Source organism: Dermacentor albipictus, chromosome 4 (genome assembly GCF_038994185.2).
Source record: "Dermacentor albipictus isolate Rhodes 1998 colony chromosome 4, USDA_Dalb.pri_finalv2, whole genome shotgun sequence".
Taxonomy (NCBI): domain Eukaryota; kingdom Metazoa; phylum Arthropoda; class Arachnida; order Ixodida; family Ixodidae; genus Dermacentor; species Dermacentor albipictus.
This window is the reverse complement of record NC_091824.1, coordinates 137,559,150-137,583,043: the sequence shown is the minus strand read 5'-3', so window position 1 is coordinate 137,583,043 and position 23,894 is coordinate 137,559,150. Positions and strand designations below refer to the sequence as shown.

Genomic DNA, 23,894 nt, shown 5'->3' with positions numbered 1-23,894 from the left:
CATCGCCAGTGCGATGCTGATGCTACAACCTTCTTGGCCCAGAGCCACATCAATAATCCCAGCTCGGCGCTGCTTCTCCCTCTATTCCAGCTCGGGTCACACACCTCAAGGGCTCATGCCGTTCGGACCGATATGTTCACATCATCCTCTTCCTTTCTGCGCCACATGCCCCTTACATATGACACACCTGATGCAACATAGATAAAGTAATTTTATGGCTCTTGTGTGGTTGACGCTCAGTCCTAATGCCGAGACCATGATGTCTGACACCTTCATAGAATGGCGGCATGCAACAGTAGTTTCCAAAGTTTACGCTTCCAGCCAACTAGAATGCTTCGCTCTCTTGTGCACATGTCCTGCCATGTCCTGTCAGTCACGTCCTGCTGGTAGTAAAATATATCACGAGCTCTCAAATAAAAAATTGCAGCTATGCTTGCACTTTCGAAATGACAGGTGATCGAAACAGGGCACTGTTTTGAAAGAGCTGTATGACGCCACATTTCATTCTTTAGATGGACGTTTCTAAAGGAAATTTGTGGCTATATGTGGTAACACACCAAGAATAACAATGACACTGAAAATTTGGTTTTTGGACAAAAGTGCTGCTGAATTGTAACTGCTGACGCCAGCTTCAGTGAGGTTAATATTTGAGGGTCTCTAAGAGAAAGTCCATATATAACCTAAGATGACGACCATTTTTTGCAGAACTATCGAGTTTGTCATAAACTGGTTCGACTGTACGTCGAATTTTAAGAAATAAATATTTTTACCTCTGTACTTGCTCAACTTGTGCTGATGTATCAGTTTAAGCTTCTCTTTTACTTTCTTTTTTTTTAGGAAGCACATCTGAAGATGAAGTGCCTAAAAAACCAGAGAACCATCTCCCCAAGATCCTCGTTGTTACAGAAATCTTCCGCACATTTGCTCATCACATCCAAGTGGTCAACCCAACTACACCGCCCTTGTACGTAACAAAGGTCTGTGAACTGATGCAAGCCACCCGTGAGCTTGCTACACAGATGATGGACCTGAGTATCAAGAAGCAAAGTGTGAGTACAAAAGAAGTGGTATTCATGCTCTCTTCACAAAGATCTTGATAAGTGCCACAATAATCAAGACTGGACTATGGTAGTTGCATGCTGGTCGCTCTTAGGCGGCATTCACAGCAGCAAGTTGCTCACACAGCCAAGTTGATTGCAAAAGAACACTCGCAAATGGTTGCTTTGGTCAAAAAGAAACTGTTTTTCAGCATTCACTCGCCGCTTGATATTTCAGCTCTACAACTGGAGTGCCAGAGTGGCTGAATCAATTAGCAGTACAGGATCGGGACAACGGCTTATGCTAATGCTTATTTTACATGGCAATGACACTGCTAGCAGATGTGAACACACACCTGCCAACTCTCCTGATTTGACCGGGAGACTCCTGAATTTCAACCAATCCTCCCATTTGTATGGATATGAAAACTTCCCCAACTCCACTGGGGCGGAAAAAAAGAAACTGGGTCATACAGCACACTTGCATCGTAATTACCATTATGCACTAGGTAGCTAACCAAAGTCAGATTTAAATCCAAGCTACGTATTTTTATTAAGGCAGTGTGTGCCTAATTCTGTTCACTTCAGATCGAGACTTGCATTAAGTGCACATGAGGCAGAGGTTTAATATTTGTTGTATAATCACCGTATTTTTTCCCCCTTTTTTTTGAGTCAGCATCACTGCATTACAGTTGTGCCATGCAGTGAAGCATATTAAGAGTAGAACAGGGCCATTAGACAGTTTTAGTTTAGCGTACGCAACTATAGCGTACGCTATACGCTATAAAATAGCGTACGCTAAGCAGCGCACGTTTTCTACAATTTTAGTTGGCCGACGATATCTTCGGATCTCTAAGGCCATATTCCGTCGTTGCGGCTATTTCGCGCCTGTAGCGATAGGTGGCGCTGACATCTCAAACGTTTCTTTCGTTAGGCTTCGGCTCGTTCGAAACGAGAAGCGATCTCGAAAACACCACGAAGTTATCCATAATACTCTGTCGTCGAAGCGACCTGAGACTAAGCGAAAGCCGTTTACACAGTCATTTGCTACGAATGAAGTGCATTTTACAAAAGCAACGCCAAATTCAATTCGAAGCGGGCAGCCGGGATCGCCGCCATGTTTCCCGCAAACTCCGCAAACCCCGCAAAAACGCTAACGCTAACTCGTTTGCGTTGCGTACGCCCGCTATACCCGCTATTTCGTTTAGCGTTCAGCGCATGCGCAGTGACGACCCGCTATTTTTTAGCGTACGCAATGGAATAGCGTACGCTATACTAAAACTGTCTATTGTAGCCCCTTTCCATTGTCCATCTACACGGCATCATGTAGTAATCTTCCTGTACATGCGATATGAGACGTGCATTTGACTCTCCTATTTGTTTACCCCACTTTTGTTGTGCTTGTTCACTTAGAGCATCACACCATTGCGATGCACGCCTAGGACCAGTAGGCACTGGATTACTCATTTTATGAGACATGCTGTCTTCTAATAATAATAATACACAGCTTCTGATATTGTGTCACTTTAATTTGTCCATTCCAGAATCAACATGCCCGTTGTGCACTCTCTGTGCTTCACCTATGGGGAGAGCTGCATCTTGTCCTCTGCCTGTACCGGAGGAGTTATGGCGAAGAATACACGGCTCCTGAGCTCACAGCACCACTGGAGGCAGACGACCTTTCTTTCCTTCATCCTTCTCTCACAGCTGATAAGATGGAGTCTCTGCTGGCCATGATGAGAAAGGACAACACAAAGCTCATCTGTCACCACCTTGTGAGTGAGAGGTCACAGACCTCTAGTTGTTTCTGAGTGCAATCATCAGCCACCGAGAATGAAAGCAAAGTGATCTTGCAGGAAGCTGTTGACTTGTTGCATGCAAGCTGCGTCTTATTTTGTTGCCATAGTTTGTGCATAAGTTTGCAGATATATGGTTGTTGGATTAGTAATTATATCATCTCTTACACTTCCTCATTGTTTATATGGTTGGAACTCATGAATTAGAAATATATAGTCAATTCTGGTCATGCTGACTCTTTTCAAAGATAAGGTGACTGTGCGATTCATTTATTAATTCATTCATTTTTGGTTTTAAGTGGTTTTTTTCCCCCTTTTCTTACAGATGCTGCTATGGATTCAAAAGATAAGAGCTCTTGTTCTTTTCACTGAAATCACCAATGAACATCTTGAAGCTAGTTTGAAAGCTACAGCTAAGTTGGTTTTCTCCCAAGTGGACATGACTGTGAGCACTTCGGCCTGGTCACAGAGGGTATGTATGTGTTTGCTTGAGAGGTACATTGCTAAAGGTTAAAGTAAAATAACTTCGTGTAATTTGTCTCTTTCCTAACAGTTGAGATGGCTTTCTTAGATTTTGCAGTGGTTGCCACCCTCATCACTGTCTGCTGTCTTGTGTGTTACAGGTTTGTGAAATTTCAGAAAGCCGTTTTCCTGTAGTGTCATTACACACATTGCTGGTGAACTTCCCCCTACTGTCCCCTTACTTGCCAGCAAAGAATGTCACAGCACTCTGTCAGTTCTTCTTGGAAGTGATGGCACATGAGAAAGGCAAAGATTCGGTTGACAGGCAAGTCATACTATATTTTATTTATTTATTTATTTATTTATTTATTATTTTTGCTTTCATTTGCTTGTTTGACAAGCAGTGTGTTGTATGTAAATTACATAAAAGTACAGGCCTTAAAAAACATTTCAGTGACTTTGCATTGGCTTTCATTGAAAGAATAAGCTTTGTAGCTTCTGTAAGCTGATAAAGTGGTTTGCACTGCAGAGCTGAGCCTTGCATTTATTGTGCACCTGAATGGCTGCAGCTTGACTTAATGTTCTCTATAACTCCCACCTGTAGAGTTTTAATGTTTGCTAAGACTTAATATTTAGCAACTGTGTGGCCCCAGCCACTGGCACATAAGTATAAGGGGCACACTGTCAGAATGCAGTTTCCTCTCACTTAACAATGCTATACAAATTTGGGAACTTACAATTGGTGCATTGTGAATTCATGACAAGCACCCAAATAAGTTAAAAGGAAACCCTGAACAGGCTTCAGTGTTTTACACTTTTTCCCTAGCGCTCCATCCCAACTTTGCAGGCACAATGGTTGTGACTTCAGTTTCAAAACAATCTGCCATTGGTATCACAAATACAAAGCACGCTGGCATTTCACATTATCATCATTAGAAGTGTTGTCTCACCACATAACATTAGCAATAAGAATGGACTGCTATCTGTAGCCTCTTAGATGAATGACTGCTGAAAAAAGAGGCAAGATCCATTGACACTTCCATATGGCAGGAGACATGCAGTACTTGGCATCTGATCTGGTTTGCAACCATATCATGAGAAGCCAACAAAGGGACCAAGTAAAACACAGGGGAATTGCTTGTACTTACTAAATTAATTAAAGAAATGATAAATTAATGGCAATGAAAGTGGATGAAAAGCAACTTTCCGCAAGTGGGAAACGATCCCACGTCTTCACATTGCGCGTGCAATGCTCAGTGCGAAGACATGGGACTATCCCTACCTGCGGCAAGTTTCTTTTATCCACTTTCATTGCCATTAATCTATCATTTCTTTAATTCATTTAGTAAGTACAAGTAACTTCCCCTGTGTTTTCCTTGGTGTCTTTGTTTGTTGGTGTCTCACGATAGGATTAATAAATATCGCACCCCTCGGTTAACCCCCTTTCTTCCTGTTCTGGTGTGCAACTAGTCACACTAGCAAGCTTTATAATGGTTTTATCAGGCACTGGCAAGCACTAACAGCTAGGACAGACAACTGCCAGACGTATCACTCATTTTATCAGACAGCATGTTGTATTGTGTATCTCCTGTTTGTACTTCTTATGGCTGGACCTGTAGATTTATAAATCTTCTTTATATACTGGTTGTCATTGCAAAGAGTGTTCTTGCGTGCTTGTTTTCAGGCCACTAGTTTGATGTTGTTCATAGCTTTTCAAGATCTTTGCATTCTCGCGTTCTGTTGCTTTTGTTTGTGCTTTTGTTCATGTTTGGGGGGTTACATTTTCTTTGCAGCAATAAAAAAGTCCTCACTCAGACAAAAATTATCACCACTTACCTTGGAAGCCAGGCATTCATGGAGTGCAAGTTGGCTCAGACATGCTACGTCACAGCTCTGTGGGGACATGTTTCCACGATGTTCAAGGCTAGCAAAAGGTAACTGCTTCCTTGTTTTGAAGCTAGAACTTGAGGGTAGAAATGAATAGCAGTAGAAATATATCTTCAGTGAAAACAAGCTAAAGCAAAAAGCTAAGAGCACCACCTTGTTGCAAATGCTAATGTTACAGACTGCGCAACTCGTACTCATACCCAGCTGTGTGAGGTAGACAGTCATTAGCCTGATGCACAGTGGCACATTGCTATGAGGGTTCATAAACATTTTACATGCAGATATGGTGTCTTCATTCTGTGGTGGTCAGCCATGTCTAGTGTGCTGAGTATTTTGCTAACAACCTCCAGTCGATGAATTACTCACAGTTCCTCAGTCAGTTGCTTTCTGTTTGAGTGTGATCATCTATGACCTCTTCAAGCTCTCATGCAAATGAGATGTACTGACGGAAGCCGTGAATGCATCGTCATCATTGCATTTCCGCCTTCATCATTGCGTAGGTTTTGCATCTGCAGAAGCTCTTGGTATTCATAAAGAAATATGTCGATGGGGTTACTAAAGAGGCACACTGCCTGAAATACTTTCTCTGTGCCTGTTCCCCAAATGCAGATTTGGCCATTGCTAGTGCATAATGTTTGCACATAAAAAAAAAAATAATAATAAGTTATGTGGCTTGACATCTTAAATTAACTCACGGGTTATGAGAGACATCATAGTGGAGGTGGCAAATTAAGTTCAACCACCTGAGTTGCTTTAATGTCCATCCAAGGCATGGCATGCAAACATTTCTGCAATCTGCTCCTTTTGGAATACAACTAATGTGGTGTTGGGAATCAAATCTGCAACCTTGTGCTCAGCAGCACAAAATCTGTAGCCACTGAACCATCGCAGCGGGCACACTTACTGCAGCCAGTGGTCAATGCAACATAAAGTGATAAATGTTCTGATGTCTGACCATTAATGGTACTGTGCTTCACATTTTAATGATGTTCCAGAAAGCTTGACTCTGAAGAAGACCCCACAGGCATGTGTCGTGCGCTCACAGGCACCCTTTCAGGACCAGTGAAGTGGGAAAAGTATGCGGAGACTGTTCCACAGGCTGACTACAGCTCAAAAGAGCTGCTTTCTTCTGAAGGCCTCAACAAAATGTGGGCTGCCATTCATGCTGCTTCTGAAAGGTTGGCAGCCATCATAGCCACTAATTCAGAGAAATTCACCGAGAGAATCGATGTGGAAGACGTCTCATTTTTGTTGGAGGTAAGCAGAACAGATGGCTTGCTGTGCTGTTTCATTGCAAAGAGCTCGTACTGTATCAGCTAGGCTCCTTAAATCGGCAGTTTGTGCTTAATCTCTCCTGTTCTTTTACTATCTACCTTCTTCACCATTGAGTACAACATGCTTCTACTTTCGCTAAATTTACTGTCGCATGCATACAGGAGACTGCCCTAAAGGGGCCCTAAACCACCCCTCGGGCTTGGTGAAATGACATAGTCCGCGGGTAGCATACGCTGCTGTGAACATTTCAGCCAAGTTTCGCTGTCGTACGCGGTGCATGGAGCTTGCAAGCGCATTGCAATGTCACCTTCCTCTCAAAAGCTCCCTTTTCAACAGAAGGCCCTGTTCTCACTCTCTTCTAGATGCACTAATTCGTCATTCCCTTTGACAGCTGCTATTGGCCAATAGCTGACGTCAAGTTACGGTCAGCTACATGGCGTAGATACCGTGGCCACCATGGGGTGCTGCCACGAGTCCAGTGGCTAAGCGCACTGCAACTCACTGAGGACAACCGCGTTTGGCTCATGTTCAGCGCGTTGTAAGCATCAAAGGCAGAAGGCGCGGCATCTGCGTTCGCATCGAAAATGAAATTTGAACTGTGCACCACAGTGACATCTAGAAAGCCAAGCATTGTGGGCATGCCCCACTATGCTGTAGCCTTCACAGTGCAAAGCATTGAAGAAGGAACGGGAGCACAGCGGAGGCCATGTTTGATTGCCAATAACTCTGCTTCTGCTGAACGCATTGAAGTACTTTTTGCAACAAAGTATTTCTGAAATAGCCTATTTCCTTTTTAAATGCATTTCTCCTTTTTGATAAAAAGTGGTTCGGGACCCCTTTAAACTTAACTGTGCTAATGTCTTGAAAAGTTTCTTTGTATAACTTGCTTAACATACCCATTTTACAAAATAGGATAAGTCTGCCTTTTGGAAAATCTTCGAGTGGCAAGCTACCAGGTCTGGACAAGAAAGGCTTGTTGAAAATAGTTCAGGTGTTGAGTTGAAGACTTAAACATTCTAACATCAGTGTCATGGTCTTCGCTGAGAGGCCAGACATGCACATGCATGGGGCAGCTGCTGTTTGCACACGTCAAACTTGCTAACTAGATCTTTCAGGTGTACTTGAACCCCCCTTGTACCGTCGCTCCTCTTTGTTTAACACAATTCAGCTTTTTTACAGAGCTTTACTATCGGTTAGTTCCGCTCGCAATGTTTTGAATCGCCATGTCAAAGTAAAAAATGCATTAGACTTCTGTTAACTCAACCCTGACGGGGCCAGCAAAGCTGATCGAATTACCCAGCGGGTTGAATTAAACAAGGTTTAAAAAAACGCAACACACTGCCGAGTCATTTGACAGTGTTTGCCCTATTCTAGCACGCCCCCAAATCAAATATGCGGCCACTTTCTATATGTTTGAAGGAAAAAACTAATGTAAAACCAACATGAAAGCTCCTAAACAAAGTAGAACCACAGTCCTTCAATACTTTTCATCTGGTCATAAAACTTACATGTAACGCTGTGGGAGAGATATTCATATAGCGTCTGCTGCGGACGCACTGTAGTGCTACTGCAAGTGGAAGGTTCTTGTAGCTTGGCGGAGTCTTGATCCTTGTTTGCGTGGGTCCGACCACACAGCCAGAGCAAGTGATGTACGTCTAGTGTGCTATGGCAATTTTCGCAATATGATGTTTTGTATAGGTCAGGCATGTAGCGAGTGATGTAGTCTGTTCTGTGTGGGGTATGTGTTTGTTTGAAGTATTTTGAACGTGAGGGCTTAAGGCCTGGTGAGCTTATTGTGAGGTGTGCTGTATATTCTGCGGTCTAGATAGAAGTGCTTTGTGATCTCGTTGTATGTGGTGGGAGGTCCCCGATTCTCGCTGGGATGGTCACAACCAGAATAGGTGGCGTCGCGGAGGGTTAGGTCTCGCGTGCTCCTGTGAGCCATCTCATTGAGATTGCGAGGGGCGTCCTCAATCTCTCCGAGGTGTGCCAGGAACCAGCAGATGGTGTGATGCTGCAGCGGTGCAGATCTGTTGATTATTTGTAATGCTTGGCTGGCAGCTGCTCCACGTTGTGCTATTCAGTAATAGTTTGCATACAAGTGACGTATTCAGGGTGCTTGTAAGCATTATGTTATTATTTATCCCCGTTTTCCTCCAGGCCTAAACTTTCGAGAAAAAAAAAAATTAGCCAATCGAAGCATACAAATTTGTTTTTATAGGCAAACATAAACAACAGATTTTTAACAAGATTTTGCAGCTTTGGGAGAACCTAGAATCAATCCAAATTATGTGGTCAAGCAAGTTAACAACCACATTGTGCTATTCAGTAATAGTTTGCATATAAGTGGTGTATGGGGGGTGCTTGTAAGCATTGTTATGTTATTTTTCCGCGTTTTCCTCCAGGCCTTGGATCACCTTCCTCTAGGTAGCCTTTTCCCAGGAAACCAGTTGAGGTGTATGCTTGGGCTTCTAGCTGTGATCTTTCTTCTTGAGGGTACAACGGTGAAGAAAAGTGGCCCCCTCTGGGAAAAGAGACTGGCAGCCGTGAAGTGCGCGGTGGGCACCTTCTGCGCACTGCTGCAGAGCCCCAGGAGGTCCTGGCTTCTCGACTTTGTCTGTGGAGGAGCCCTCATAAGCCGGCTAGTTGCAGCCTTCCAGGGCAACCTGTCTCAGGCAAGCTGTTCTCACAATCCTCACTGCAGGGCAACGGCCTGTCCCAGCATCCTCCAGTTATCCCTGTCCTAAGCCAGCTGGCTTCACACTGTTCCTGCAAATTCCCTGCTCTCATTGCACCACCTAGTTGTCTGCTGCCCTTAAATGCATTTCCCTTCCCTTGTTGCCCATTCTGTTACCCTAGTAGGCCACCTGTTTGTTATCTGTTCTGTCCACTATACAACCTGCCCAACATCACCTCTTACTGTCATTCTTACTTAGAATATCAGCTGTAGCTTCTTGCTCTCTCATTCACACTGCCGGTCTCCCTGTCTCTTGACATTGTGATTATTGTTTCCTGTTTCATCACTCATTGCATGGTCCTTAGCTTCTTCTCAAGTTTTTTTGTTATCCTCCAAAGCGCATACGAAGCGCAGAAGTTCTCAGGGCAGCATGCAGTAGCAAGGACTGCCTGTGAAAAGGGGCATACATTGTACAAATGCATATGTAGAGGAGGAAAGTCTTATGAGACAAGCCATTTTGTGCCGGAATACATATTTTGTCGCAACACTGACGTACAGTCAACAAGCTTCCCCCTAACATTATACCAACTGCAGAAGCAGCAGACTGAAAAAGATCCCGATGATCTTCGCACCACACTGAAGCCAAACATAAATAGCAGAGCATGAGCTGCACATGGCTAGATGCACTGCTTAGGAAATAGGCGACTGTCCAAGCATGGATAACTTTTGTTTTTCTATATATTTAGGCCATAATTTATGTGTTCAACCTTTACACAAGAAAAGGTAGTGCCTAGTGGATTTTGAAAGTTATTTTAGTAGAATTCATAATAATGATAAATACAGTTTATTCTGACATGTGTACATATATAACAATGTATCATGCCAACGCGATGAGGCAAAAGTAAACAGACAATGCATGTTTCGTGACTAGGCCTACATCCTGCTTAGTAAAAAAGGAAAAATGCAAGGAAAAGTGGCAATAGTTCTCGTTATACCGTCGATCGAGGATATATTTAACTTGGATAGATCTAATTATTGTCTTTATCAAACAATTGTAAAATTCCCTTCAAAATCTCATGCAAAAGTGTACCGAAATACTACGTGTACATCGAACTCTCGCTCACCACCACATTCGATATATCGAATGCTGCACCGCACCGCGCCACTGAAAGTGTGCTTTTCCTAATGGAGATGCAATCACTTCTCATGTCGCGGGAACTTTTTAATGCCGACAAATTTTTAGCTGCACTGTTTTGGTAGATGCTGTCAAAGAAGGTATTGAAACTTTAAGACAGTACATGCCAGGGGGAAAACATATGCAGGGTGCTCTGTTTTGCTCACTCCACATTTGGATGGCTCATGCAAACTGGTGGCCATTTGTTATTGAAAAGAGCAGATCGCCACTCTGCTTCAAGAACGTGAAAGGCCTCTTGGCCTCTTGGTCTTGGCATGCTCCACAAGAAAGCGTGAATGACAACTGAGTGGCGCCGTACCTGGGATGCTAAACTGGAAATGCTGCACTGCCGGGTCTGTCTTGAAGACAAAAGTGCCCCAGGTTTTCTCTACCTTTTCACGAAAGCTTCTTGCGAATGCCATTTTAGGATTCTGTGAGTGGTCAAAATGAATCAGACTACAGCCTACCCTTGGACGGATCTTTGCATTACAGTTTGAAGTTAACAGAAGCACTGCATGCCACATCTGCGCTTCGTGGAAAGACCATTGTGCAATTTTCAGGTCCGCGCTTTATGCGTTTCATTCGTGCTTGCATGGTGACATGCAAGTGGGAATGGACTCGGATGTTCTACAAGTTCAAAGCCACTTTTGAAACTAACAGCATGTGCATAGTGTCGGCAGTCACCGACGCAGAAGCCGAAGGTGAAGGGTTGAGAACGAAGGGGCGTACCGGCCGCGAGGCGTCGAACCACTGAGCGGCACACAAAAAGAGATGTGCAGACTTTTAGGGCAGTCGAGAAGCAAGTACGACTGGTTCCGACAGGAAGTTGGTTTTGAAACAAGATGCAACAGTCCACCTGGCTTGTTGCTCACTAATGACAATCGGGTGTTTAAATGGTGCATTGTTGGTGTTGTAAAGGACGTGCACCCGTTCACATTCCCGCACGATTTGCAGTACACGTGCGCTGGTCGCAGCATGGTGCGTATCCATGCAGGCTAGTTTGCTTCTGCAGTGTGTTGATTTCTACTTTATCTTGAATAAAAATGCGCAACAAGCACTTTGAAGCATGCAAGGCACACCGTAGTCTCACTTCTGGGCGACGCAGGCTTTTAGGGTTAGCATTGTGAAGAGCGACTTGCAACATTCATGAGCTAAAGGTAAGTGAACTGTTGTGCATTTGACACAGCCTTAAATAAGCAAATTGATAAGTTGCCGCTTTCCACCTTGTCGACAAACTGTTCAAGTCGTGCAGAGATCTCAGATAAACTTCAGATAGGCATATTTTGTACTTCGAATTATCAATACATTGAACTATTTCCCGATCTCCTTCAAGTTCAACGTAACTGAGATCGACTGTACTGCTTTCCCGATCCCCTATGCTGAAGCTATCCCTAAAGCCCACTACCGTTACCACAGATCAGCATGAAACATACTTTCAGGTATAACAGACCATACTTCTCACTTAGTTTGGTCTACTTATATTATTCCTGCAACAAATTCCACTATGTTTAACTGACCCAGCTGAGGCATATTTGGCATATACAACATACTTTGTGGCAGCAATTCGTGGAAATTTTTGCACATACTTTTTCTGGCCATTCACAAAAAGTGTGGAAACGCTTCTTCAAAAGGAGTCGACGCACCAGTGAGAAGCTTTGCGCAGTAGCATGCCGTGTGACATACCACAGGCTAACGGCAACCTTTCAGGACAATCACACAACTGCTTGGCTCAGCGCCAGGCAGCGGACATGGTTACCAAGTTTAACTTGCCTCATATGGTAGCTCCCATTTATGCTGAAAGTTTGACAGTGGTCATCACTTGTCATAAATAATGAGGTTAAGAAATATCTTTGTCAAACATTATTTTGCGCTAAAAACAACAGTAGCGAATATTTGTGTTGTTGGCGGCAGTGGCAACGCACTAGGGCTGGCCAGCTAGTATGGAGAGCAGCTGCTGCAACTGCAGAAATATTGCTGGTGCACTTTTCTTTTGCTGGCAGGAAAATTTTGCCAGTGTGCCGGGAAAATGCCATTTGTTGCAGCCAGTGCCCAGAAAATGGCAGGCAGAAGGCTCTGTGTTGCCAGTGTGTTTGTGCCGTTGCTGTGAATGAGTTTTTTACAGTGAACCTGTATATGGCTAGGATCCTGGGATTTTTTTTGTGTCTGTCAACATAAAACTGTCATCATCAATGGCTAATACCCCTATCAGAAAGCAAAAAAATGCAATGGCTTGTACCCCCTTCAGACAGAGACTACAAGCACTCGGCAAAGTGAGGTGAACAGTGCATGCATTCTTTAGAATCACGCATACAACATACAGAACAGCATATGTTTTAATAAATAACAAGCTCAAAACAAGCATCTGAACCAGATAATTGATGACAAGGCGCTCATAATAGCAATTCGAAGCACTTGATGGTGGTTTTTGCCAAGTTCCACCATTTCACAACATACTGCGGCTCCAAGTTTGTATAGAGTGGACTTTGGATATAATAGGCCTTTTTCACTGGATAATCATGATCTGTTATAATGACTGTCAAGTGTACGATGCTCTCATTTTGCAGGCTCTGGAGGACAAGTCCATGCTGCAGCTGTACGAAGGCATACTTGACGCATTAGTGCGCCAAGCATTACGGAAGAAGAACACAGTCAGGATGTTAAATTCTGTTGTGAAAGAAGTAAGCTCTCGAACTATGCATTTCCCTGAACCTGCCTGCCATGCTTGTATACAGTCAATTTCCGATATTTTTTTACTCCCTAGGGCCCACGATAACATACGAAAAATCAGGCAGTCGCTAAAAATGAATGCATGCCTTTTAATGGCCCTGAAGACTCAAATTGCCACAGACATGTCTGAAGTATACATCTGAAGGCCTGCCCCTACACGCATTAGGCATATCGGTGTTCATACTTTGAGAACAGACGCGGATGCACGCTTGTATAATTAAGAATTGCATATTGTATCCCATGGCAGTTGCCCCTTTTCACTCTTGGTATTCTTTACTGCGTAACACAATTGTATTGCGGCGAATCTGAGTTTTGGCAAATGGCATTATACAATGTGTCGAGCTTTTCACACTTCGATGCCATCACTGATAGGGGGCGAATCTTTTCAATTCAAAACATGGCACTGAACAACAGGAAGCAGCTTAGAAGCGAACATCAAAGCAGCTAGGTTTGGTGCGGCCATGGTAGTGGCTACGGCTGCCAACAGATCGGCATATGAGTGCACCAGTTCGAGGCTGTGATTAAATTAAATTATGGGGTTTTACGTGCCAAAACCACTTTCTGATTATGAGGCACGCCGTAGTGGAGGACTCCGAAAATTTCAACCACCTGGGGTTCTTTAACGTGCACCTAAATCTAAGTACACCTGTGTTTTCGCATTTCGCCCCCATCGAAATGCTGCCGCCGTGGCCGGGATTCAATCCCACGACCTCGTGCTCAGCAGACCAACACCATAACCACTGAGCAACCACGGCGGGTGAGGCTGTGATAACTAAATGACATCAGTGGTGGCTTTGATTAATGCTATTTTGGACCTGCGCTCATGGCAATATATTCAGAAAATTGGATGGTGAAGGGTTTTTCAACTGTAATTTCAGACATTCTTATCTATTGGCTCTATGGGGCATGTGGCGGTGACGAAGTTATGGCAGTGCCAAACATGTCCGAATTATTGGACAGGTTAGAAAAATTGGTCGTTGACTCTATTGATTATTCTTGTGCTGAGCTCCATATCGCCCATATTGCTCATTGCAACAGCACTTGCTTGTTTGTTAGAAGCATAAAAATGCCTGTGAACCTAAATATTTGGCCATTCGTAATAATAATATTAAATGTAAAGTTCAGGGTGCACCTTTCAAAGTCATTGTGTACTTCTGAGATAATAAGTCATGATAATTGGACTTGCATTTCTCTCTTACTACAAATTTTGGTCATCATTGTCACAGCAGTCTTTTGTGCATTTGTGTAAGCTTCTGGTAAATTCACTGACCGATGTTTCTTTTATTTCAGTTCTGAATGAATACTGATCTTGCACGTCACTTGATTTACGTTACTTGTAAACTAACATCTTCAAGTGGCAGTTGGCTAAAATTCCTATCTTCCTTGCAGGTTAAAGAAGTCATTTCAGCCACTGAGGGTGTTCTTCTAAAAGCGCACACCAGTTCCGCACTAGTTCTTTTCAAGGAGTTGGTGCTGGTATGTTATCTTTGTGTGCTTCTTGTGTCTACCACACTGTTTTGTTATTCCATAGTCAGGTTTTTAAGCATAAGTTCATGTGCTGACATCTTAGTTGGTGTGGTAGCAAGACAGCTCAGCTTTATTCCACATTGCAAACATTGCTTCAACAACGCATGTCTTGCATGTCTTGCATGACTTGCTATTATGGCCTGCTAAAGCATTCTTCAGTTCCTTTGAATTATGGATACTTGCTTGGGATAGTGTCATTTCTTGCTTGCTCGTGTGCAGCAGTGACTGGTTGCAATAGCTTGATATTTTTTTTCAATGCTCTGTATTGACCACGTTTTTTCTTCTCCCCTTTCGCCTTTCTCCATCCCCCTTTCTGGGCTTCAATCAGGAGTTGCGCAGAAAGCCTCACGAAGATGTCAAAAGCCACATCCAGAAGATGGCCCATAGAATGTCAGAAGGTATTGCGTCCTGGTTGCAACGACTTCTTGGGTGTAGGCAGCCATCGGCAGAGATGAGAAGACACATCTACACCATTGGCCTCTTGCAGGCCCAGTACACATTCTGTTCCCACAGACTGTCCACTGACGAGGAGGTCAGTGATGACTTGTGCAGCGAGGATACGCTGGCTGCTCTATCGATGGCCACAGCTGAACTACAAGAATGGAAGGTTAGGGTGAAGTAATTTCTCAGTTTGTGGACTGTTCACATTCGGGCATTGGAGCAGTGCTATCATAGTTAGGATAAAAGTGTGCTTTTATAGTTAGAATAAAACAAAACAAATTGTTTTGCAGAAGATACAGAGAAGTGCTAGTTAGTTTATCAGGTGCAGGATTTCACACTGAAACAGGGTAAAGCAGTGTGGAATTTTTACTGAAATTTGCATCATCGCTAGTGGACATTTGAAATAGTGAAGAAGAATATTGAAAAATTGTCTACTGAAAAATGATCAGAATACCTATTTTGGTTAATTGGTTTGTCATGGCTTACAAACAGCACCAGAGAACACAATGGACAAATGGGGAGACATCAAGACAATCACAATGTGCCAAATAACTGAAAGGTTTTTCTTGATCACTCAGAATAAGTGCTTGCTTACGAAGGATAAAACAGAAGACACACCTCAGCACAAGGTTACAAAAGAAATGAAAGGCAAGGCCGAAGATATGTCATCGTATCCCGATAGGAAGTACACATCCTTCACTGGTAACATAATGAGGCATCATCATCATCATCATCAGCCTGGTTGCGCCCACTGCAGGGCAAAGGCCTCTCCCATGCTTCTCCAACAACCCCGGTCATGTACTAATTGTGGCCATGCCGTGCCTGCAAACTTCTTAATCTCATCCGCCCACCTAACTTTCTGCCGCCCCCTGCTACGCTTCCTTTCCCTTGGGATCCAGTCCGTAACCCTTAATGACCATCGGTTATCTTCCCTCCTCATTACATGTCCTGCCCATGCCCATTTCTTTTTCTTGATTTCAACTAAGATGTCATTAACTCGTGTTTGTTCCCTCACCCAATCTGCTCTTTTCTTATCCTTTAACGTTACACCTATCATTCTTCTTTCCATAGCTCGTTGTGTCATGACGTGTGAATGAGGCATGGTGACAAATAATTACCCAGCCTTTTAAACGCTAGAGCGTCCATCATTTCTTTTGTCAGCCGTTCAGCATGTCTGCACAGAACACAGTTTTTTTCCAGCAAAGTTATACAACCCCAGTCTCTACAGAGCAAGCTTAAATGTCCAGAGATTGCTTTCAGTAAATTATTGTACCAGCGCTGTTTCAATTCATCATTCAAGCCTCTCATCCTACACTTTGTGATAATCTTGATGTCTCCCTGCTAGTCCTTCGTGTTACCTGGAACAATTTGTAAGCCATGAAAGATTATTCGCAGCCATCATCACTAGCACACAGCTCAAGCAATTAGTAGGACATATAAAGGATTATCTACCGAAGGATGGCTCAGCTGCTCAGCAAATTCTCTGCCACTAACAACGAGTGCTCCTGCTCATTTAATCTTTAATTAGGACAGTGTCCTGTGTGCCCTACATATATAACACTGTATTTTTTCCCTTGTTTTTTTTTTTCCGTCCTTTTAACTGTGCTGCAGGCGAGTGAAGTTGCTGACACCCTGGTCGAAGTCATGGCCCGGGTAGCTCACTTCAGGTCAAGGTCTCCAAAGCTGCTGTCGGCTACTTTTTCAGCACTGGGAAAGGGGATCTACACCCAACTTGCACTAAGTGCGGCCACTCAGCAAGTGGAGGCAGCCAATGGCACTGTTTCTTTGACGCTGGAGAACTGCATTGCGGACAAGCATTACAAGCTCATGGAGATGTTCTTCCAGTCCTGCACGTTGGAAGAATTGAAAGATATCCTTGGAGACCTTGTTTCAACTATAGTAAGAATTATTTATCACTTTTTTTTTATTGCTCAGCAAGCATACAAAATGAGAAATCATTTGTAGAATTGGAGAATGTGTGTGCACTATCTACTGTGAGACCATCTGTGATAGCTTAGTAACTGTGGTGTTCTGCTAAACTTAACGTTGCAGGTTCTATTCCAGGTTGCAGCAGCTGCAAAAATGCAAAATGTTCATATGTACTTATAGTGAGGTGCAGTTTAGAATCCCAGGTGGTTAAATTAATTCATAGCCATCTGCTAAGGTGTCTCCATAGCCCTTTTGTTGCTTTGAGATATTAAAACCCATGAATCAATCGATCAATCAATCAATCGGGACTTATCATGAGATTTCTAAGGTTGTTTAGATATCTGCTATTATGTACCCAGATGCACTCTCATAGTTTCCTATTTAAAAATGAATGTTTTGTGATTGGCAAAAAGCACACTTCCCCCTTTTGTGGAAATTAATTTCTGGCTACACCACTGGCACCATCTCTGATGTAATTGACTGTAGCAGCACATAACTGCTTGTATTGACTCTAGGGCCATGGTGCCTGCACTTTTTGAGAATACAAATCTGGAGAATTACTCTTAAGTCTAAAAAGTACACTTGTCATGTTTTTTGTAATTTTCATTCAAGAACCACTTCTGTGACCGCCTTTTACCCGATCAGTGGTCAAGGTATGTCCAGATAGTAGGAATCCTGAGATTATGGCAGTTCTAAAATATGTGGCCACAAAATGTGCTGCGAAATGCATTGGCTTACACTTTATTTTAGTTTGTCCTGTAGTAGGTATGTGCAAGAGGCATTATTATTATTATTATTATTATTATTATTATTATTATTATTATTATTATTATTATTATTATTATTATTATTACTTTTAATACTAGGAAGCAGTAACGGAATATAGTGTATTTGTAGCTCATGTGGGAGGCAACTACTATCTTGAAATTGGTACTTTTATTTTCAGATATTGGGTTAAATGGCCATGACTATTCCTCTGACTAGCTTCAAGTTTGCACATGCAGCATATGCCGAAAGCTAGCAAATGTTTATTTTAAATTGCAATTTGCATTGCACTTATGTGACCTCCTGAAGTAATCAATCTCAAAAAAGCAGAATCATGCTATCTGCTGCAATAGTCTTTATTAAATATGTTTGTAATTTGAAAAATAAGGAGGCAAAAGGACAAAGACACCAAGAAGGTCATTAAGCTGCCTGTACCGCCATAAACACAAACAAACATATTGAGCACAAGCACAAACATGAAAATAAATTTCCATGTTAGTAATCATGGCTACATGAATTCTAGGGACACATTTAATTTCATCTGTTGATTACAGCTGTAAAGAGCCATAATGCAGAAAGATATTCTGAGAATATTTGAGTATGACGAAGTTATTCACCATATTCACCAGTTATTTCTCAAACTTTGTCTTTGATGTACGCCATCTTCTAGTCCCTTTGTAAGTCATGTCTCTGCATCAATGATTTCACCATTTTATCCATCACTTGTTATACTTGAAACGAAATCATGAGGCATCTCTTAGAGGTGAAGCTACTTTTCTTTTTATGGTTCTTGTGAATGAAGTTGATTTTTTTAAATATATTTTATTCAAGATTGGACTTTTCATTGTAGTGTCAATGTTCATTTAGAATGTATGTATATGGAAACTTAAAGTGGAAGTTTGAATATTTAATAATAACTTTTATTTCCATTAATTTTGGGCAAGAGATTTGTTTAGAAGCATCTGGGCCTATAACTGTCTAGGCTGGTATTCGACTCATTACAGGGAACACTATGGCAAACGATCCTTAGGAAATAATGAATAGCATTTTATGACAAAAATACAGTATAAAGCAGCCTGCAGGTAGTTTTTACACGCGTGAACAGCTAGCGACTTGTTGGTTTCTTTGCCCATAGATGAAGGACGACGTGCAATCAGTTTCCATGAAAGTGCACCTTCAAGTACTCCAGCTTGTTTGCTCGTGTATGGACAACCAGAAGCAAGATGGAACCGCAAAAGACATCATGTCCATAATTCACAAGGTGAGTTGCACTCCCTGAAGTACAAACCCACACAATTGCTTCTCTTATGATAGCGTGCGAGCTGGGGCTAGGCCAGTTGGGCATTGCTGACATCTAGGCACAGTATATTGGAACACCGAACATGGCATTGAAAACTGGTCATATTTTGTCCAAAGATTTTCTTCTGTTGTCTCATGTTGTCTTATAGCCTATGGCGTAAGAAATCACATGCTTTTTCTCGTTTCTGACGTTTGGCTTTCACAAACATACATTCGATAGTTGAAGTCGGTGGTACAGTTACGTAGCTGTGACAGAGATGGCTGGGTGTTCCAATGCAAGCACCATCTGATCCATGTATACAGCAGAATATCGATGATACCAGGATGTCTACCAACCAGGAAAACTGGAAATTCTCAGGGATATTGAGTAGTCTGGAAATATTCGGGGAAAACTCAGGGAATTCATGATTCTATCACGGAAAATTAGCTGTAATATTATTCAAAGGTAACGAAAGTCACAGTAATGCTGGCTCGAGTAACAGAGAGGAATCGTAACGAATGGCCTCTGACGCCGTGTCGTCAACTGGAGGAGTTGCTAGTGTACAGTCAACGACCGACTTTCCTGATGTCCGATAATTCAGGTGGCTTCGCAGCACCGCCTCATACCCCATCGGGTCAGTGCATAAGAAATACAGAAATTCCAAACTCAATAGCCCTTCGCCGTCAGATTTTCCGGACTTTTTGCCATGACCGCAGGTCCAAAACGGCATTAATGAAAGCGACCACCGCCGCCATTTTGATTACCTCACTGCCTCGAACCGGCATTCTCGCATGCAGATCCGCTAGCCTAGATCTGCACGCCTAGCTACTTTAATCTTTGGTGTTAAGCTGCTTGCCGTTCGGTACCATGTGTTTCATTGAAAGAATTTACCGCTGTCAGCAATCACACCGACAGCGCCTTTGTGGTCCTCACGATTGGCTTCAAAGCTCGGAAAGCACAGCGTGTTGCATAATGTCGGTTCCTGAAAGTCAGCTTCGCCTCATTGTTACGCTGTGAAGCCTTAAAGATATTTTATTCATTGTGCATTTTACTTACCCCTCCCTTCTGTTTTCTTTCGGAATGAAGTAAACACTACTCCTTACTATTCAAACTGGATTAAAGGGCCCCTGAAACGATTTGGACAAATTTTGTAGACACTTAGGGTACAGCTAAAGTTAATCATTCGCACCACAATTTGTGTGAAACGTCTCATATTGAGAGAGCTACGAACAATTACAAGTTACCCTCCTCCATAGTCATGCATTTTCTCCTCATCTTGTTCACCGAGTGACCCGGGCTAAGCTCCGCCTTCACTGGCTCTGCGTCATGATGGCACGTCGTGTCATCGACTTCCAGTTCTATAGAAGCGAGTGCGCGAAGCCTCTCCAAACTCTCTGCCAGCTGCTTGGCAGATGACCCCAAGCGAGAGTTATCAAAGCAGCGTGTGTTACGAGCATTCTGTCACAGCACCGAACGTGTCTGGTATTCTAGTAACCTCAGCCGAGCTGGACATTTCGACGGATGACTGGAGGCATAAACTCAAGCTGATGAAGGAACTTTAGCGTAGATGTACGTGAGCGGCCTGATCGGTCTGCATGATCCAGCCACCTGTTGGCGCAGAGCTTAACCAGTCAAACAAAGCGCTAATATTGCTCTAACCAAATGTAAAGCATTTTAAACATTTACAAAAACAACATGTTAACGATTACACTCCTGCAAAAAATTTACACCAGCAGCAAAGAAGAATACATTTCGTTACTGCTACTGTGTGTGGTTGATCTCTGTGCCACCAGATGGCTGCACCGTGCAGACCATTCACATTTGGGCTTCTGTTCATCCCGTGAAACGACACGGTCAAACTGCCAGGCCCTGCCCCTTATGCTTGCGTTTACCCTAATACCAGACTCGCGAAACGCTATTGCATTAGTATTCTTCCAGTGTAAAGTGACGGCCGCAAGCGTGCAAATCCTGGCGCTGATTGGATAGCGGCAGTTCGATGCGATGCAGTCAGTCCGCTCATCTGCTACCTTGCAGAGGGACACCATATCATAGCTTGACATATTGCCAGTTGCAACGTTTGCAGTCCACAACGCAACAAAGTTGAATCATAATGCTCGCGAAAAGACTGAGACCGACTCTGACCGCGGAGCTCTCGTCAAAATGGAGCACATTGTAACACAAGCAGACGACACTTGCTGTGTGCCGGAAGTGCTTAAGTGTAGTGAGAAATTCTTCCTGTGCATTCTCTTTCTGTTACTTTCTTTTTATAGAAACAAATTAACTAACATTCCAAGTATTACGAACATAATTTCTTCACCATAAAGGTGGTAAAATTGTCAATGACGCATCCTGGGCAGCCAATCAGATAGCTCGCCCTACTGATGTCGGTTGAGTGCTTTACGTCATATGGGTAGGGGCGGCTGATAGTTCTGCCGAGCAATGTGCTGCGATTGGCAGCGATGTACATTTTTAAAACCTTATTATAAATTACACGCTTTACACGGAGCACTTAGATGTGTCAATCCATGATCAGAAGGACCTACTCTAATGACTCAGTCCGTTTGTACAATCTTCAAAATCGTTTCAGGGTCCCTTTAAGTCGTTTTTTTTTTTTTTGCATGCTTACTAGAGATTGACAGCAATGGGAGACATGGTGTCTTGACATAAAACAAAGTTCTCTTCACTCAGGGAATTTTGCAAAGGCACTCGGGGGAAACCTGGAAAACTCCGGGAATTTGGAAATGTCAACTTGGTAGACACCCTGGATACAGTCAATCCCAACACGGATTTTGGAATGATGCAAATTTTTCAAAAGTCCTGGCCCAAGTCCATTAGCTTACAACATGCTAAATTTCAAATGTTGCAAACTGCCTTTCGTGCCATTGTGGATGATACGAACAATCAAGCTGGCGTGCACTCCTTGGTAAAGCTGGCCAAAAGGCCTCAGTGCACTGGTAGAGCGGCCACAGTAGAGCAACCACGCTAATGCTCCAGTTGCATTTCCGTTGCCAGGGCAACCTACGTCACTGTGTCGCGACTCCACCCCCTCCCCAGCCACCTACCCCCCACCTACTCCCCAAGACGCTTTTGCTTTGTGCAGTATCATGCAATTTGTGGGCCATATTCAAACAGCTTTTAACTTTATCAGGAGCCGGCAATCGCACGTGACCCAGTCTTGCCATGTCAGCAAGGTCAGCGGCATTCACTACCATGGGTTGTCTTACCTCTCTATTACACGTCTTCCATCGTCTTCACTACTTAATGAAAATATGAAACTTCTATCGCACAATATGAAGTAGCTTCATTGGCACAAAGAAAAGCAAACGGATTCTCTTATGTTGTGCAAATCATGCCCTTATCACCATCATGCAGCAGCTAGGATGCAACTACGAATGAAACTAGAGATAACCAGGCAGATCTTGAAACGTTAGCCTCAGAACGCCCGAAGTGCATAGCCTGCTGCTGCCAAAATGTGCGCGATAAAAGCGCTCCAGTGATTCAAATTAGCATCAGCTAATAGGAGCGCTCTCTGCACGCCATTTGACTGCAGCAGCGAATCACAATACTAGTTTTCTGTTTTAGCGCTCCCTTTTGTTGCGTTTATTTCTACATGGAGAAATACAGTGCTGCTATCAGAATCTCCAATCTCTCACATTTGCGGTGGTACCAAGACAGTGACGTACGTCGATGGAAAGCTGCACTCACGTGATCAGTAGTGTGATAGCACCTCCCAAAGCTCGATTTTCTTCCTGATATTGAAGACAACCAATAAAAAAAATTCAATTTACTAAAATTCTGCTGCATTCTGTATTTACTCAATTCTAACCCGCCTTCAATTGTAACGCTTTTCGGGACCAGAAATAAAACATCCTTTACAGTACCACACACATCATGCTTTCATACAGAAACACAACTTTCTCTCATTTGAAAAAGCAAAGATTTACTCTGAATACACTAAAGTTGTGAAAAATAAAGAAAGATGCAGTTTCGCCCGAAAGGTGAAGCATTGATTGGGGTAGCAAATTAGTAGACAGCTATACGAAGTAGGGACAGTAATTTGATCGGCAGTGTGAACTTATAAGCATTCGCTTACTAACTAAATTAACAGCCATGGTGTCATGAACGCGTCTCCCTCGATGACCACGGAAACTCGCTATGAAAACACTGAAGTGAGGAAGCACAGTACTAAGGGCAAGCAAACTGACCGTCGTGTCGTCTCTCGCTTACATGCGAACTAAGTGGCGAGAACACCACACACGAAGCTATCAGCCCTTGGTGCACCTAGACGTGTCGACTCTCTTCTCATTGCAAATCAGAAGATAGGGCTTGCGTAGCATGTGGCTGCACCATGCGCAGCAGCCACAGGAGTAGATCGCCCCCTTCTGTTTGCACTAGTCCCGCATGCAAGTTTCAGGAACTCCGAACGCCTGTGATACGGCCTGATTTCCGTCCGTCTCCCCACACAGGATCACTTTCCTTTAAATGGGCCATCATGATGAACTTTGTCTTCGCAGTTGGCACTTCCATGTTGATAGAGCAAATGCAGAAAACGGGAAGACAGAAGATAGACAACACGTACTACAGCATGTGTATTGAGGAAGCTACAGCAGCTAGGCTCGAAGCGTGTACGAGGCGGCCACTTTGAAACACCAATGGCGATATGGTAACGCAGATTTAGGGTTGTACTCGATTTTAACGCACACACAACTTTTTGGATCCATTTTATTGTGAAAAAAGTGTGCGTTAGATTCGAGTAAATACAGTACTTCTTGCAAATATTTCACCATGAGATATGAATAAGTTTAGGATTGCGGGAAAAAGAATTTTAAAAATTGGTAATTTTTAGTAGTCAGTCTGTTCATTGCAGCGCCCGCCAATAATTTTCTGGTCTTTGAAGTTTTTAAGCAATTCAAGTTTT

General features: G+C 43.1%; 1 protein-coding gene across 1 annotated transcript in view; it reads left to right on the top strand.

The window, feature by feature from the left end:
• LOC135895773 (unhealthy ribosome biogenesis protein 2 homolog) overlaps positions 1–23,894 on the top strand; it is a 66,521-nt gene that overhangs the window by 24,331 nt on the left and 18,296 nt on the right. The window contains exons 13-24 of the mRNA XM_065423933.1: positions 838–1,049; positions 2,582–2,812; positions 3,159–3,305; positions 3,457–3,620; positions 5,089–5,229; positions 6,178–6,439; positions 8,863–9,132; positions 12,873–12,986; positions 14,425–14,511; positions 14,891–15,169; positions 16,615–16,902; positions 18,833–18,958. Of these exons, the coding sequence (XP_065280005.1) occupies positions 838–1,049; positions 2,582–2,812; positions 3,159–3,305; positions 3,457–3,620; positions 5,089–5,229; positions 6,178–6,439; positions 8,863–9,132; positions 12,873–12,986; positions 14,425–14,511; positions 14,891–15,169; positions 16,615–16,902; positions 18,833–18,958 (2,321 nt within the window). The remainder of the gene's footprint in view (positions 1–837; positions 1,050–2,581; positions 2,813–3,158; positions 3,306–3,456; positions 3,621–5,088; positions 5,230–6,177; positions 6,440–8,862; positions 9,133–12,872; positions 12,987–14,424; positions 14,512–14,890; positions 15,170–16,614; positions 16,903–18,832; positions 18,959–23,894) is intronic.